Source organism: Seriola lalandi, unplaced genomic scaffold, assembly GCF_002814215.2.
Source record: "Seriola lalandi dorsalis isolate HSWRI2012SDOR001 ecotype SW California unplaced genomic scaffold, Sedor1 jcf7180002054616, whole genome shotgun sequence".
NCBI classification, from domain to species: Eukaryota; Metazoa; Chordata; class Actinopteri; order Carangiformes; family Carangidae; genus Seriola; species Seriola lalandi.
Window position 1 is genome coordinate 1,107,446 of NW_019525169.1, and position 15,641 is coordinate 1,123,086.

At 42.8% G+C, this 15,641-nt stretch overlaps 1 protein-coding gene across 17 annotated transcripts in view; it reads left to right on the top strand.

The window, feature by feature from the left end:
• kiaa1217 (KIAA1217 ortholog) overlaps positions 1-15,641 on the top strand; it is a 109,890-nt gene that overhangs the window by 68,790 nt on the left and 25,459 nt on the right. For 12 of the 17 annotated variants that reach the window (XM_087177653.1, XM_087177654.1, XM_087177647.1 and 9 more), the window contains exons 3-4: positions 13,515-13,595; positions 14,759-14,954. In XM_087177653.1, coding sequence (XP_087033779.1) covers positions 13,515-13,595; positions 14,759-14,954 — 277 coding nt within the window. Of the gene's footprint in view, positions 1-18; positions 176-13,514; positions 13,596-14,758; positions 14,955-15,641 lie in introns of those variants that run through there. The other 5 variants (XM_087177649.1, XM_087177648.1, XM_087177657.1 and 2 more) reach the window with 4 other exon arrangements.

A 15,641-nucleotide genomic window follows, 5' to 3' on the forward strand; every position in this document is an offset into this window, starting at 1 on the left:
CTAGAGAGCTGTGTGAGTGTGAGTGCAGGGAGCGCGGCTGTGCAGAAGAGGCGATGGACCTGAAGACTGTCTGGAAGCATGGCTCTCTGTACGTGAGGGAGCACAGATAAACTTTTTTACAAGGACAGGAATAAACCCACATCGGCTATTTCAACTCGACTAGCGGGAATAAAAGGTAGGATATGTCGGATAATGTAATGTTCTGTTAGGCTGTCAGCGCATTCCCACACGTTCAAAACAGCGCTGGGAGTGCGACTTATTTTATTGCACGGATTACTGCGCTCTTGAGCAAAGTGAAAGAAGTCGAGGAGAGTGTGCACTGCGGCCGACGCGGTGCGCATCAGTCTGTCAGGTGCTGCAAAACTTCCACGGAGCGAATGTGAAAACTTTGCACCCCGAGTTATATCAAGAAGCAATGGTCGACGAAGTCTCAAAGCGCAGCCGATCTCTTCCCTTCAGTGTTATTTAGTTCGTTGGACGCTTGTGAGGTTGTCAGTTGTAAACCAATCCATAAGCCACAATCACCTGCTGCACGCTCCCCGCATTTCTTTTAACGAGATGGCAATTATGTTGGCATAATTGCAAAGCAAACGATCTGTTTTGAAAGGAGGTCGAGGTTTTATTATTCCAACATGCTGTATCTTGCATGATCTCGATGGTGGTGATGACTATGGAGACAGAGGCAGTAATAATAGATGATTGTTACGCAGTTCCAGGAAGTATTTTTTTTTGCAATGACATCATATCAGAGTTAATTGATTAATTAGTCGATTAAAGAGCCAAAATGACTTTTTGCAACCTATATCTGTTAAATTGAAACTGTAGTGGTCTTAGCTCGTATTGATTTGTCAGTTTTTATGTTGCATTTGCACCGTCTACTTCCTGGCATGCGGTTAGATGTGTACTGAAGAGGTGGGCTTGTTTCTGGGGTCAGATTGACTAGAATGTGTCCAAGATGGCTGGATTTATTCTGTATCACATTCTGTGTGTAGTTATATGACCCATCTCCTTACTGGTTATACACATAGTGAGACCATGTTATAAGAAGCTGCAGGAGGAAGATTATTGTTTATTGCTTGCGAGTGAAATTCAGGTTCATAGAGACTTTAGTTTGTAACTTAATGTCCTTATGAGCTGGGAATTATCTGGCATTGCTTTCTTATTGGTCGAGCTGCTGTAAAACAGAATATGAAGTTTTACCCCAGTTTGTGTGATTATAAAAAAACCCTTTGAAGTTCTTCCCTTAACTGCAGAAACACTGAAATGTGTCAAGAGAGATACAGTGATCCATCGATGTCGATTGTCACTTTATAAGACGTGACACTCAAATTGATTTTGGAATGAAACTCCTCATATGTTATTCAGATGCGTGGGATGAGATTTGAGCGGTGATGGCTCGTGAATTTATCACGTCAAGGAAGAAGATACAAGATGCTGTCACAAAGCAGACTGGTTTGAGCGTGAATTTCTGGCAAATTAATGCAGCGCTGAAAAGATGATTGAAGACTGCATTTGGCATAATCTAATTCAGAATGTCAAGAGGGATGCAATCATTCCCCGCTAATATAAACAGTGGAAAATTAAAGCAAAACAAAACAAAAATAACAAGTTTACTGAAGCGTTTGTCATTTGGTGTCCTGGGGAGGTATAAATATTCTGCCTTGAGGAAAACAGCAAAGAAACGAGTGGCCTCTGCCCACAATGTGGCTGTGAATTCTGCTCTAGATAGTGAGGGGGAGAGGGAAAACTTGCTACCGTTCTCACGTAGACGTAAAAGTGCCAACCATACAGGAAATACAACATCAGTGGCAACAGTGCATGCTTTAGAGGTGAGACAAAACATGTCTCTGGAGGTTTAAGTTACAAAGGCGGGGATTTATCAAGGTCAAACGGAGGTTGGGAAGATGATATCGCTTTAGTCTGAAAAGTGGATGACCCTCCCTTTCCTCCCAGCAGTGGCCGCACAGACAATCACACACACACACACACACAAGACACACACTCGCTGACTTATTCTTATATAAGGTGCCCCTTGATTCCCTCCCTCACTCCCTGTGATCCTTAAACCCACAACAAAAGCGAGTGGTTTAATTTCCTCCTCTCCTCATCAGGCCTGCAAAGACCTGGATCCCACCCAAGGGAGATGAGATAACATCCCATTGGCCTGACCACCACCCATCCTCTCTCTCTCTCTCTCTCTCTCTCTCTCTCTCTCTCTCTCTCTCTCTCTGTGCCCAGGGGCTTAGACGAGCGCAAACTGAACCGCTTGACCGATCACCAACACACGTACTCACACGCCGAATTCCCTTCCCTTCCCTTCCGCCTGTGTGTCAGTGTGTCTGTGCGTGATGAGCTGTGACTCGCTCGGGCCAAGGGTTTCTCTACAGGGTTGAGCGGCCATGTTAGGACAGCTGTCTGCAGCTGTGGGCACCAGACAGAGAGACAGACGGACCTGTCACCTCCAAGCTGTGTAATCCATTGGCTGATGAGAGCACAGATTATGGAAATAGCGAGTGTGTCAAGATGGTTGACTGTTTTCCTAGTGCCATTTTTGGTGCTCATAGTGTAATTCCCCTGCAGTTTGGGGTTTAGTGTGTGAGTGAGGTGTGTTGTGTCAGACATCTTTCTGAACCAATCAGAATTTAACAATAGAGAGATCAGAATCTGTTGACAGTCTGTTGGCTTCAGCTGCCAGGAAGATGTCAGTATCAATAAAAACTGTTCAAAGCTCACTAACACGATCCTGGTGGATTTTTGAGCTGTATTTAATGAAGAGTGTTTTTATCTATTTTAAATTTAGAGAAAAATCCACTAGATAACAGTCTTTGTAATACACTTATATTTGCTTATTGCTGGAAACGTGCCACGATTATATTATATAATGAGTTAAGTTATGATTTCCACCACTAGAAGTCTGTACCTCTATTTATTTCCAGTCATATTTTGCATGCAGACAGAGAGTTAAACAGTGTGTGCAAAAAGCAAAAGACTGTTTATAGCTGATGTTATCAAAAATCTCCAAATGTTACTAGATGTGTGGTGATGACCTTTTCCGCCTGATTCAACAAAGCCAATCTTTACCACCACGTCTTCGCTTGCCAAGTTGGAGCTTTATTACAAAGTTTAAAAGGCTACAGGGGAAATGCAGATATAAACATTTTTATATTCTAATGTTTTTTTCTGAAATAGATTTAATTAGGGGCTTTAATAAAAAAAGATATGGCTGCCTTGGTAAGTAAATCCCCTGAGAAGAGGGCAAGAGAAAAACCTTTAATGGGAACACAAATTGGCCTTGGAAAAGGATCACACGAGTAGAGAGCCCTTTTCAGGACTAGTGCTTTGCCAGCATGTCAGAAGAAGATCAGTGATGGAAATTAAGCATGGAAAAATGCTGCATTTAGTAACAACATCAACGTCAATAAAATGCCAGGGTGCAGGATATCTGCACCCTCCCACCAATTCATGCCGAACAAAGCAGCATAAACAGCGCACATTTGTCATTATGGACGGTAAATGTACTGTAAACTCTCCCTCTGAGTCTTTTTGAGGTATTTCAACATTTGGCCTGTCCCCCACATCTTTCTCTCTGTGGGCTCCTGGCTCCGCTACACTCTTGCTCCTCAGAACCAAGGTCAGCTAGATAACACTGGCTCCAAGCATGCATCAACTCCCTGCAAGAAATCTGACCGTGATCAGAGGAGAGAAGAATAGGGAGGGAGTTTTGGAGGAGTACTGTTCCTGTTATTACCTAAACTGCACAGAGAAAAGGATCATTCATTGTCCTCCACTTCTGGCACAGTATCCCTGCAATGATTAGAAGAGCAGAGATAAACCAACAAGCATGCATGCAGATATTGCATACTAAAACATTTATGAACCAAGAGTGTATCTGCACAAAACGCTTCTTTGTTATACCCACTACTGCACCTTGTGCCTGAAATCACACAATCAGGTACTGTGTGCAGCAGGTCTGCAGCAAAACATCTGTTTTTAATCATCAAACCCCCTCCGCTGACCATCAGGAGCAGTAGCTGAGCTGTTTTTAATCGCATCTGCCACCTCTGCATGAAGTGACACTTTGAGAGTATGTTCAGTAACACAAACAAAAACCACAAGGTTAATGACGGGCATGCGCTGACCTGCCAGTTAACAGGGGTTATGTGGCTGTTTTTTTTTTAGGGGTGCAGCACCCCAACTGAGAGGACAAGTGGTCCGTGGAGTGGCGCCAAGGCTGTATCTAATCCAGAGTGTCGTGCGGGGGTGGGGTGGGTGGGGGTTAAGCCGCTCTGACAGAAGGCCCTGATGGACCCGCCTCTGATCACTGCTGATAATGAGTCGAGCCAGACAGAATTTTACACACTGTCTCAAACGCAGTGCCAGTGTGTTAATCAGACCAGCTAATCAGGTCTGAGCTCTTTTCAGTGCACTATCCTGCAGCAAAGCAGACCTCTATTAGCCCAGGCTTAAGTAAACAACAGCAGTCGGACTTACCTCAGTTATATTATTGCTCCTCTGGCTTAACAGGCAGGTAGTCGTTATGAGGATCTTAAAAAGTTCAGATCTTCTTGACAGATTTGCAGAGAATGGAGGTGAAATGTCTGAGACCTTTTTAACCTTACGCCCTTACATTCCACTGGGTACAATTTAGACCATTTGTCAATACAGCAGTCGCAGCCTGAGGAGCTTCATCATTCCTTGACTTCAGTTTGTCGTCTCTCGAAAACCACTGATCAACTTAACCAATACGGAAAAGGCAAAATAGGACAGGTAATTAAAGCTTTCAACAGGGGACAAATTAAACGGAGAATTATGTAGTCAACAATCATATGAGGCACACTGTAATAATTAATTCCCCATTTGCAATCCTTGTCTTGTCACGCCTTGCCAGCCTTGTCTTTTCTGGTTACAACAGCTCAAAGACTAGAAGCGCAGTTTCTCCAGCAAGTCTGTGTTGTATATGACGGACTGTGTGGCAGTGTTAGTTTCCAGTGCCTGTTGTTGTTGCTAATGCAGAGCTTTGTGGCGCTAAACCAGCACAATGTACAGTGGGGGTGGACAAACCACATATGATGTTTTCACTCATTAATGTTTTGGCCAAACATAGATGTACAGTGTATAGATGACAAGTGTGTGTATTTACATAGACTGACAACTAAGAACATGTTGTTAGCATGCTGTTAACTGTTTGGTTGGTCATGAATATTTGATTGTACATTTGTTTACTTGGATGAAGCTTTAGCCTACTGGCGTATTGGTATCATTTCTTTACTTTGTTGGCACTTGTGATCTATTTTTGGTCAGCATTGACTCGATTGCGGAACTAAGTGACTTGTTTAGTAGCTAATCTAATGGACTAACCATGTTGTCATCTTCACCATGTATTTGTGTTGCTGATGTCTTCAGGCTGGAGTCATGGCAGCCAGATGCAAGTTTGAAAATCTTTCATTTTGATGGATTACCATTACTGGCACCACTGTTAACATTTTTTTGATATACTGGCAAGAGATTCCAGGTTTTATGATCTCCAGGACCAAATGGGGAGCAACCAAGAGGGGTCTTTCCCCCATTGTTTTCTCTATCTGTACCTGTGCTTTGCAAGTCTTTGCATGCATCCCGACATCTGGATTCCACCTTGGGCTAAAGGTATGAACCGAACTTCAAAAGGCAAATCAGAGACAGAGGCACACCGGGTTGATTTCACCACTGACAGGGCCAGCTCCCAGCATCTGGCTCAAGCCTTATTTTTGATCTTCTGTGCTTTATTTCCAGTTTGGGCACTCTCAGTCCAGATACAGGGGTGGAGTGTGGGTGCGGGACAGAGAAAAGCATAGCAGTAACTTGGCATAAAGTTAGCAGCATTTCTTTTGTAAATGTTTGAAATACATCTTCAAGCAACAGAGAGCATGGTGTTCTTTTACTAAACAAGACGACGTAGGTGATAGGGAACACCTGGAAAGTGAGTAAGTGTACAGTGGGAAAGTATATATTTCAGGCATCAGCAGCTAATGGAAGCACTAATAAATTAGACTATGTGGCAGAAGTGGAGCATGTGCTGCAGTTTATCATAGCACCTCCTCTTCAGTTTGACAGCATAATCTACCCCAACTATGGCTCATGTTCTACATATACAAGTATTCACATTATATCCACGTAGCTCGGCTCCCGCTCTGTTATATTTACTTTCCTCTGTAACACTTTCCAGTGGGTGTTAACATTGTATCTAACAGAACAAGTCAGTTAGTCGTGAAGCCTGAAGCTCGGTGCAGTGAAAACGTGGCGATTTAGCACCTTCAGCATCATTGGGTGCTGTTGTTTATTGACAGTGAGAGTTGGAGTTTCATGACTTATCACATATGGCGGACTGAGTCATCTAGAGCTGAGGGGTCAGGATTGTGTGTGTGTGTGTGTGTGTGTGTGTGTGTGTGTGTGTGTGTTTGTGTGTGTGTGTGTGTGAGCACTGCAGTGTTTCTCATTGTGTTTCTCAGGTCAAACACAGGGCACCCTGATCAGAAGTGGATAATGAGGACAATACGTGTTACTACAAGTCAGCAAGAGGAAAAAACAATGGACAGTAATAAAAATAAAGAATTAAAGATAAGCACAGAAAATACACATCATTTAATTAACAGGTTTAACTGTGGCTGACTGTGTTGACATGACCGTACCGTGTAGTGGACCGTGCTATCAGGAAATCCAGAAACGTTGGAAGAAGTTCTATCAAGCTTAATAAAAACCAGTTCACCACTGATTATCTGACTGTTTTTATACACACACACACAAACACACAGAGAAACTCTCCTCTGGGAGAGTTGGTATAATAAATCTCAGGCTCAGAGGAAGATCGTATGTGGTCCTCAGCGACTTGTTAATTAGGCATGAATAGCAAAGCCATTATCAGGGCTGGTTTCATAGCATGAAAAAGAGACTTGACAAAACAGTGTGATTTAAAACCAGCAAAGATTTTCCCTTTCATTGTAAAAGAACGGAAAAAAAAAGAAAAGGTGCAAAAATTTAGTTCAGCGTTGGCACTACTAGAATTACACCCCTTTGAACTTATTAGATTATGTGTGAGTTTATATGTGTGTGACATCATGTAGAGGATGCAGGACGCCGATTCCTCTGGAGAGAATAACGACCTTTTTGTCTGTGTGACCACAGACTCGGAGCCACACACACATCCACACATTCTCAGATATAAACCCAGAGAGGCTCAAATTAGACCTGGAAGGTCTTTAATTTTACCACAGGGGAGACGTTCTCCAGAGACAGACCAGGTTCATATGAGGAAATGTCAAATACATGGACTATCCAACATGTGAGCATGACTGTGTCCACTGTGTGTGTATGGATGGGTGTGCTCTTTGTGTTTTCACTCTGGAAGAACTCTGTGTGAGTGTGAGTGTGAGGTAATCAAACATTTATTACATGATTCGGGGATGCAGTAAGTGTTCAGAGCTGTAAAAAAAAAAAAAAAAAAGTGTCTTGCTGCTGTTGATGAAGTGATATTAAAGAGCAAGTCTGGACACATTGTGGCTCTGCAGCCCTGTTAGCAAATACTTTGCATGTATTTGTTTGGTAAGAGAGAGAGAGAGTGAGTGAGTGAGCGAGAGGGAAGGGAGATACAGAGCCTTTATTTATGTGCAGTCATAGGTGTGTCCAAATCATTGCATGCAAGACTAGTAAATTATCTGCCAGTCTTGGTGTAAGCCTGGACCTGTCATATTATGTAACACCTTCCGGTTATTACATGGTTGAAACCACAACACAGCACCTTGTCAATAAAACTATATACTTAGCAACATGAGCCGACCTTCCTGTGATGATTCCAGCATTCATTATTGAAAAATATGCTCAGAAGCCAAAGTAGGCCTAGTACAGAATGGAGACATTCTGTAATGCATTTGCTTGCATTTGTATTTGGATGTGTGTATGTGCGTATGTGTCACCCCACCGGGTGTGTCGGAATCCATGTTTTCTATAGGATGAGGCCTGGCTGAGTATATCTTGTATAGGGTCTCAGGATTCCCGAGGGCAGAGCAGTTTCTTATCTCCTTGTGACACAAGTGTCATCTCTCAGTCTTCAGCCACAGCCTCGAAGCAGATAGATGGGAGCTGAGATTGGACACAAGAAGTGGTGTTGAAGCTGGTGTTTAAAGATAACATGTATTATTTCAGTGCTGAATGGAAACTTCATGGAGTTTTACAGCCGTTGAAGGGATCAGATTTTCTACTCATAAGCTGCTAGAATATAGCTTGCAAGTAAGAAATATTTGAATGTCATGATTTGTGCAGATGCCCCTCGCTCTCTGACACGATCTCTGTCTCACACAATGGAGCAAAACACAGACATACAAACAATGACTTTCCGCCGCTGTCCGCCGGGTGTGGATCGTGTGCGTTTGTATTGTGCTGTCGGATCGTTAGGGATGTGGGGCGGTGTGTGCATTGGATGAAGGGACATCCGCTGTAAGATCGAGCAAAAAGAGAAGGGAGCAGGACAGGGCAGCTGCACACAGCAAGTGCTACGAAGGCTGAAATAACAGTGGAGGAAGAGACCGTGTTGCCCTTAAACCAGGGAGTTTCCAGTCTCACATGGAAGTCACTGCTGGACGGAGATTGGCACGGGTCTAATATGGTAAATAAGCTTTTCAAGATCATTTAGAACATGGCCATTACTTAACATGCGTTTAATTGAGATTGCACATGACATAAATGTTCTTTTGTGCAACCGAAAAGCTTTGAAATCTGGCGTGGCAGAAATTGCTCAAGACAGTTTTCTCTACTTCATAAACTGCCATTGACTGATATATATCAGATGGCTATCTGTGACCTCGTTCAATCAGAGGAGGGGGTTGATGTCTGCTGGTGATAACTGTGACTAACTCATGTATGCGTGAGTGGATGAAATCAATTGGACGGTGTGGCTCAGTTATTCAAAATGTCACAAGTGGCGGAAGAGATAGTCATTTTACCTCCATTGCGCACAGGGTCAACAGGCACAGTATTGTCTCTGTCGTGATTATGCACTTCATTTGCACTCTGAATGAGAGATCCGTTTGATTATATTTTACTTGCCAATGTAATATTTTATTAAAGAGCTGGTATTGGTTTGTTTTGCCTGTAAAATTCTGACCTGAGCTGCCACGACTTTTGCGCCCGGCTTCACCTTAAACATCAGTTTTGACTGTGGACACTATAAAGTCATCTCCTTTTAACACGTCAATTAACAGGCGAGGCCATCTCTGAAAGGTCATCTGGGGATTTGGATGAAGGGATTAGAGGAGGAATGCATCAGAGGAGGGAGCGAGAGAGGGATGTGGTAGCAATGAATGGGAATGGATGACTAGGGGATTTCAGTATAATGTCATTAAGGCTAGGGGAGACAAAGGATGATGGTCTGTCCACAGACAGCATACGGACAGAGCGCTGGCTGGTTGATTGACAGGGGCTTTATGCTTCATAGTTGTGTAGAACTGCAGTGGCACTGAGTTTCAGACTCACACAGGTGTTTTTTGTAATGATCTCTATTAGTTTTTTGCTTGCTTTGTAGCACTTTTGTGACACATTTTAATCTTTTAGGCACTGGTCGTCTATGTTGATCTGTAATCAAGGAGCGAGGACAGTAACGATTCAGTGTTTCGCTCAAGGACATTAACAGCATCTCACTCAGCTCTGACACTCACAACATTAACTCTGCCAGACTCAAAGCTCAAAGTGGAATAATGTGCAAGAATGAGACAAGTTAAGCAAGAGGTTAACAGTTTGCAGAGCCAGCGTCTTCTGTTTATGTGTTTGCCATACAGATCAGACCAGGTAATTACAGTTAGCTCTATTTCCTCTCCCCAGAGCCCCGACCACATTAGCATCTTAAGTGGAAAGCCGTGCTCACAACGCTTAAGTTTGTGTTTAAAACCACACAAGCTGTTACCTGTTTGTGCAGTGTGTGTTAGCTCTGTGTACATGAGAGATGATGCATGAATGCACGCAATTGCAGTAGGACTCTGATAGTGGATGTTGTTGCAATTGAATACATGGAAGTAAAAGCTGTCTTGCAGCTGACTTGCAGAGTATCTGTAGTCACAGAAATCTCTGCAGCCAAATGTGAAAAAGATTAACATGGTTGCAGAGATATTATGAGAATGCCCTCTTTTTTAAGGTGAAAGCCAGACTTTGTTATGATAAAGCTATTATAACCCCAGCTATTTTGATTGTATAAGAAATAAGGCACCAATCAGTAGGCTTTGTTAAGGCTGGCAGTAGGTGTAGTACATGACGCTCTATACTTCGATCTCCATGAGTGACACAGCAGGCTCCTGATGGGAGCTGCCATTTACTTAACTTTACCGTAATCGCGGGGCTCCGCATATCAACCTGTCTGTCAGGAGCTAAGACAGGGGCCGCATAATATGAAATAATCTGCTCTGCTTTGTGAAATTATGCAGCATTGTCCCTTCAGCGTGAAACTCTCTCTAACAGGTGGCAGGTAGCAAAGACAAGCATCCATGCTGTACATGCATGCTCATGAGGTGCAGATAAAGTGAGGAGTGAGATGTCAGCATTGTAGGCGAGTGCAGAATAGTCATTATCACATGTACCTGCACTGACCTATAAAATTTGAATGTTACATTGTGGGGAATGCAGACACAAACACAGACCTGAGCTTTCGTTCTGATGACAGCATACTGTTTGTCAGACCACTGTTGCATAAATGTTTTCAGGATGTCCTGGGTTCAGGTCAGATTTTCTGGAACAATGGCCTGACTCACTCATGCAGGCACTCTGTCTCTCTTTGTATCCCTCTTTCTCTCTCTTTCAAATACACACACACACACACACACACACACACACACACACACACACACACACACACACACACACAGACAGCACACATGTGAACTTCTCTCATCTTGTATTCATTTTCCCTGCAAGCATGGTCGTTTGCCTAATTGTCACATGTCCACATTACATTAAACTTGACATCAATTTCATATAAATCTCCTGCAAGCTATGTTCAAGACAGTTAGAAATTTTAAGGCACAAAGTTTAGTGCATTTGTGAGTAAGCGCGTGGTGGCCTGAGGAAACGTTCTGCTGCAACAGAGCAGTTTGCATTCATGAGCATTTATATGAGGCAAATTCCCTTGAGTTATTTCTGGACCTGCTCTGACATACTGGAATCATGGTGAGTATTTGACACAAGTCTTATAATAACAAGCCACTGACACTGGCTGCAGCACTTCACACACAACCCACCATCATTGTGGAAGACATTTTTTGATTTCTTGGCCACTTTCTAAATATATTTTCAAGACACGTTCCTTCCCAAGGGGCTCTTTACATGACTCTAAACCTTGTCATATTCCTGTGTATAAGCTAATGTCAGTGTCTCAGTTTCACATTCATCATAGCTGTCAGAGCAGATGTGGTGTACAGAGGGAGCCGCTGCTGAAAAAGCAAAATCACAGGCCGTATGGTTTTGACTGAAGGAGGGGAAATCACTGGTGTGGAATGTACCGTAGGTGTGAGCGGGCTGAAGCAGGTTTTACGGTGCTAATCATCGGTTGGCCTGCGGTTTTCACATCTGGACCCTAAAGCGGGAAGTGGTTAGCGGGGACAGGAAGTGGCTTTTGATGGAAGGCATTGCAGCACTTTCATACATAGCTGCTGTCAAAATCATGGGCTCTGCGTGCGTGCGAGACAAAGAAGCGGGAGAGAGCTAGAGGAGTTAATCTGAACTAAACTGTTGACCTTTGGAGGGGACGCCTCATTTGTCAGATGTGGACCGGTGTGGAGTGGTTTAACTTAATTACCCCTCTCCATCGGGAAGCAGAAGGTCTCATTTGCAATTTCCTCCTCTTTTATATGTGACTGCTTCCGCTGTAACTATCTTTTACTCCTGTGCAATTCTTCTTCTCTAGCTGTCGCATTGTGTCTATTCATTCGTTTTCCTGAAAATTGACAGAAGTGGAAAGTAACAGTTTTAATTAGCATACTTAAAGTAAGACTATGTAACTTTAAAAATAAGGAATAACAAGATTGAAAGTTAAAAAATGAAACAATAAAATGCAATCTGTTTTAAGTCTATACACTCAATGGTTGTGCTGGTACAGTCTTATTTGGTCTGGTATGACCAGCTAGCTTAAAGCGGCTAATGTTATCAAACTTTATCACTGAGCCACTAAGCTAACCTGATTACTTATTCTTGTGTTGATGTTACATCATTTTTTTGTGTCACATTTCAATTGTTTTATCACAAAAGTAAAAGAAGACGTTAGCTTAGCATAAAAACTTGAAGCAGGGGAAACTAGCTAGCCTGGCTCTTTCAGCATGATAGTGGTCTTCTCATCGTACATGCCAAAAAGTGACTATTTGTCCTTTCTTGTCCTTTCTACTACATTTTGATATTTGGCTTTTTATTCAACTACATTTGTCTCATCGTCGGGCAAATAATATGACTTTATGAAGTCTTTAAATTCCTTTCTGCAAAGTAATGATTGCAGCCAATTGTAATTAAAAATCAACAATATTAGTTATTAAAGCTTTGTTAATTTCAGCCATATCACCCAGCTCTATCTGATGGCTACAGTAAAATTTACTTCACTTTCCCCCAAAAAAATCCAGTAAAACCCAGAAAATGTGATAGTTCAGTAAATGTTTATATGCAGATTTGAATGCAAGTTCTTCTTCCCCCGCTCTGGTATTTCATAAGATATTGGATTACACTGCCAGACCACTCTGACATAATTACTACCTACAGGTGATGGAGGAAGCCAGTATGATTCAAACTCCCAAGGGTGACACAGTAGCATATGAGAGGATAGAACAGCAGTGTGGGAGAGCTGTTTGGACCCACCACGACTGAATATGCTCATAAATCATTCAGTGTTCAGATTAAATTTCCCAACACATGTCGAGTTTCAGGTGACACGTCAACGGCATGTGACCTCTCTGTTTTAACAGGTGACTATCATCGTGCATTAACAGTATAAGGGCACATTTTTAATTCCAGGGTGCTGCAGCCGAGGCGTTTTTGAATGGAATTACAGGAGTCGAGTGATGGCTCAACAGTTTTGCCTGCTGTGTCAGGTCGCTGTAAAGGTGCATCACATAAATGCTGGCACACTACGATTCAGCAAATAACACAGAGGGATGATGATTAGAAATGATCTATTTAAAAAAAAAAAAAAGATAGACCTGTAGAATTATTAAGTGTTGGGGTTTCAAGGATTTCCATGTCAGAACTCATTAAACTCAAATAAGCTTATAAAAAGTGGTAAGTAGTTTTAAACTGTCTCTGCCCCTTACGTAAACTGTTCGATTGGATTGAAGATACCCGTGTATCTAGGTTCTCTTTTCAGCCTCTTTCCTTTCTTTGGTCCGCTGTTGACATTGATTTGTTTCCATGGTTCCTATGTTTTGTTTGATGACCATTTCTTTTTCCATCTCACCCTCCCGCTGGCATTTCTCAGCCATTTGCTTTCTGTTTTCTCCTTCTCCCTTCTTTTCTCCCATCAGTCTTTACAGGGCATGCTCTCCTCCCTTCACTCTGAACTTGACATTCAGAGGTACTTGATGAAAATCCAATTGCCCCACAGAGTTAGTCGGCCTTTTATCTTATCTGCATCATGCCATTGTGTGTGTGTGGTCATGTTTGCATCCTCACTAACATCTGCTGTGTGACTTTGTTCCCAGCCCCTGTGCCCCCATGTCTTTTAACGTCTGCCCTGTCTGGGCCTGCCAAGCACACTTGGCTACCAGGCGAAACCAGTTCTGGCTATGAAAGCTCACAAAAAATGTCAACTGCACTTTATATAAAATGCTTCAGTTCCTTTTTTGTCCGTTTGTTTGTGAGTGTGAGAGAAGAGAAGCGTGCGCATGCAGGTGTGTTCAAGATAACCTGGTGGACCTGGCCTTGTGTCTCCAGCTGCATTAGCTCTACAGCACCACACTTCTGCCAGGGAAGAAGAGCATTTCATAAAGAGCCCTGTGTTCACTGACCCCGCAGTTTGAGTCCCACCTTGTCCCTGTGGTACAGATCACCTTACAGCACCACATAATAGCTCAATGGGCTCTGTAGTCATGTCACACATCGTCTTATTGTAGCTGTGGCCTGAGGAAGCCACATCATGCAGATCTGATTGCAGAGCCAACTGATCTTTGAATTTTGATGACACGATTCTTGATCCTTAATGAGTGGTCAAAAGGAATTTCCTCTTCTTTAGAACTCATGTTGTTGGTTTCTGTTTGATCTCTTTCATAAAAAACTTTTTCTCTCACACACTGCTCAGTATGATTTTTCTTTTTTTTTTTCCACCTCCTCATGCTTGACAGATTTAAGTGCAATGAGGTGCTTGTTGGACAGTACTCAGCAGTATTAGATGTGTGAGCATGTATCAGTGTCATACAATATTAACACTCCTTTGCACATTTGCATGACTGAAGTCATTTGGTTTATTTGGTGGTTGTGCTGGAGTCAAGCTCAAAGTCAACATCAAAGCCACTTGCTTTCAGCTTGCCAGAGAATGTGTGTGTGACTCATAACACACTTGCCGTTGTCAGAATGGCGGATACTTTTTCCTAACTTCAGCAAATGTATAATATCTAAAAGAGTGTGTTTGACGTACAGTGGAAATTTAGAAAACTTTGTTGTGACATTTCCAGAATATAAAACTTATGCATGTACTGTATCATCTTGTGCACACTGTGTCCGTGGTCTCACCCTTACCGTATTATGTTTCCATGTGCCTCCCCCCCTCCAGAGCAGAAGCCCAAAGCACGGCCCCAGCCCCCAGCCCAGCATCGGCGACCACATTGACCACCTCTCCCTGGCCTCCCTAGAGTCACTGGATGCCATGTCAGAGGCCGACGCACCTACAGCCTTCACCCGCGGCAGCCGGGTTCGTGCCAGCCTGCCTGTGGTCCGATCGACCAACCAGACAAAGGACCGATCACTAGGTACACTATGTATTAGGCTTTACTGTATGACAGTACAGTCAGAATTTAAGCTTTTCCCTTCTTGTTATTTACCACAAAATGTTTCAGTCGACTGTCTTGTAATTCTATTCCTCACCCAAAATCCCCAAACTGGCAATATTCTTACACTCTTATTCTTATTATTATATTATTGAAAATAAAGGCTCTATCTTAAATCTTAAATTGACTTTCGTGAATAGACAGAAGTGGAAGTGGTTTGACATGAATCCTGTTCAGTAACTTTACATTTTCCAGCTCTTTTAGCATAATCTTGGCATAACTTAAGAACTCCCTGAAATAAATGCTCACCACACCATGATCTCACTGTTTCACCTTGACAGTCCAAGTTCTTTTCCTCACACTCCATCTATCTTCTCCTCTCCTCCTTCCCTCCTCTCTCCACCTCAGCTCACAGCTCTGTTTTAATTAGAATTCATTTCCTCTGTAGTGAAAGATTAGGGAATCCATCCACAATATGCCATCGTGTTATTGACAGGATTAGAAATGGGTCGTCTTATCAACGCAGACGGTGCTTCATTTGCATCCATATGCAGAAACTCTAAAAGTTGTACAGAATTAGGTTGCTGCATTAGGGTGAGGGTGGTGGAAAGAGTTTGGGAACTCCCCCAAACAAAGTGTAGAGGCTGTATTATTTCAGGAGGATAGTCT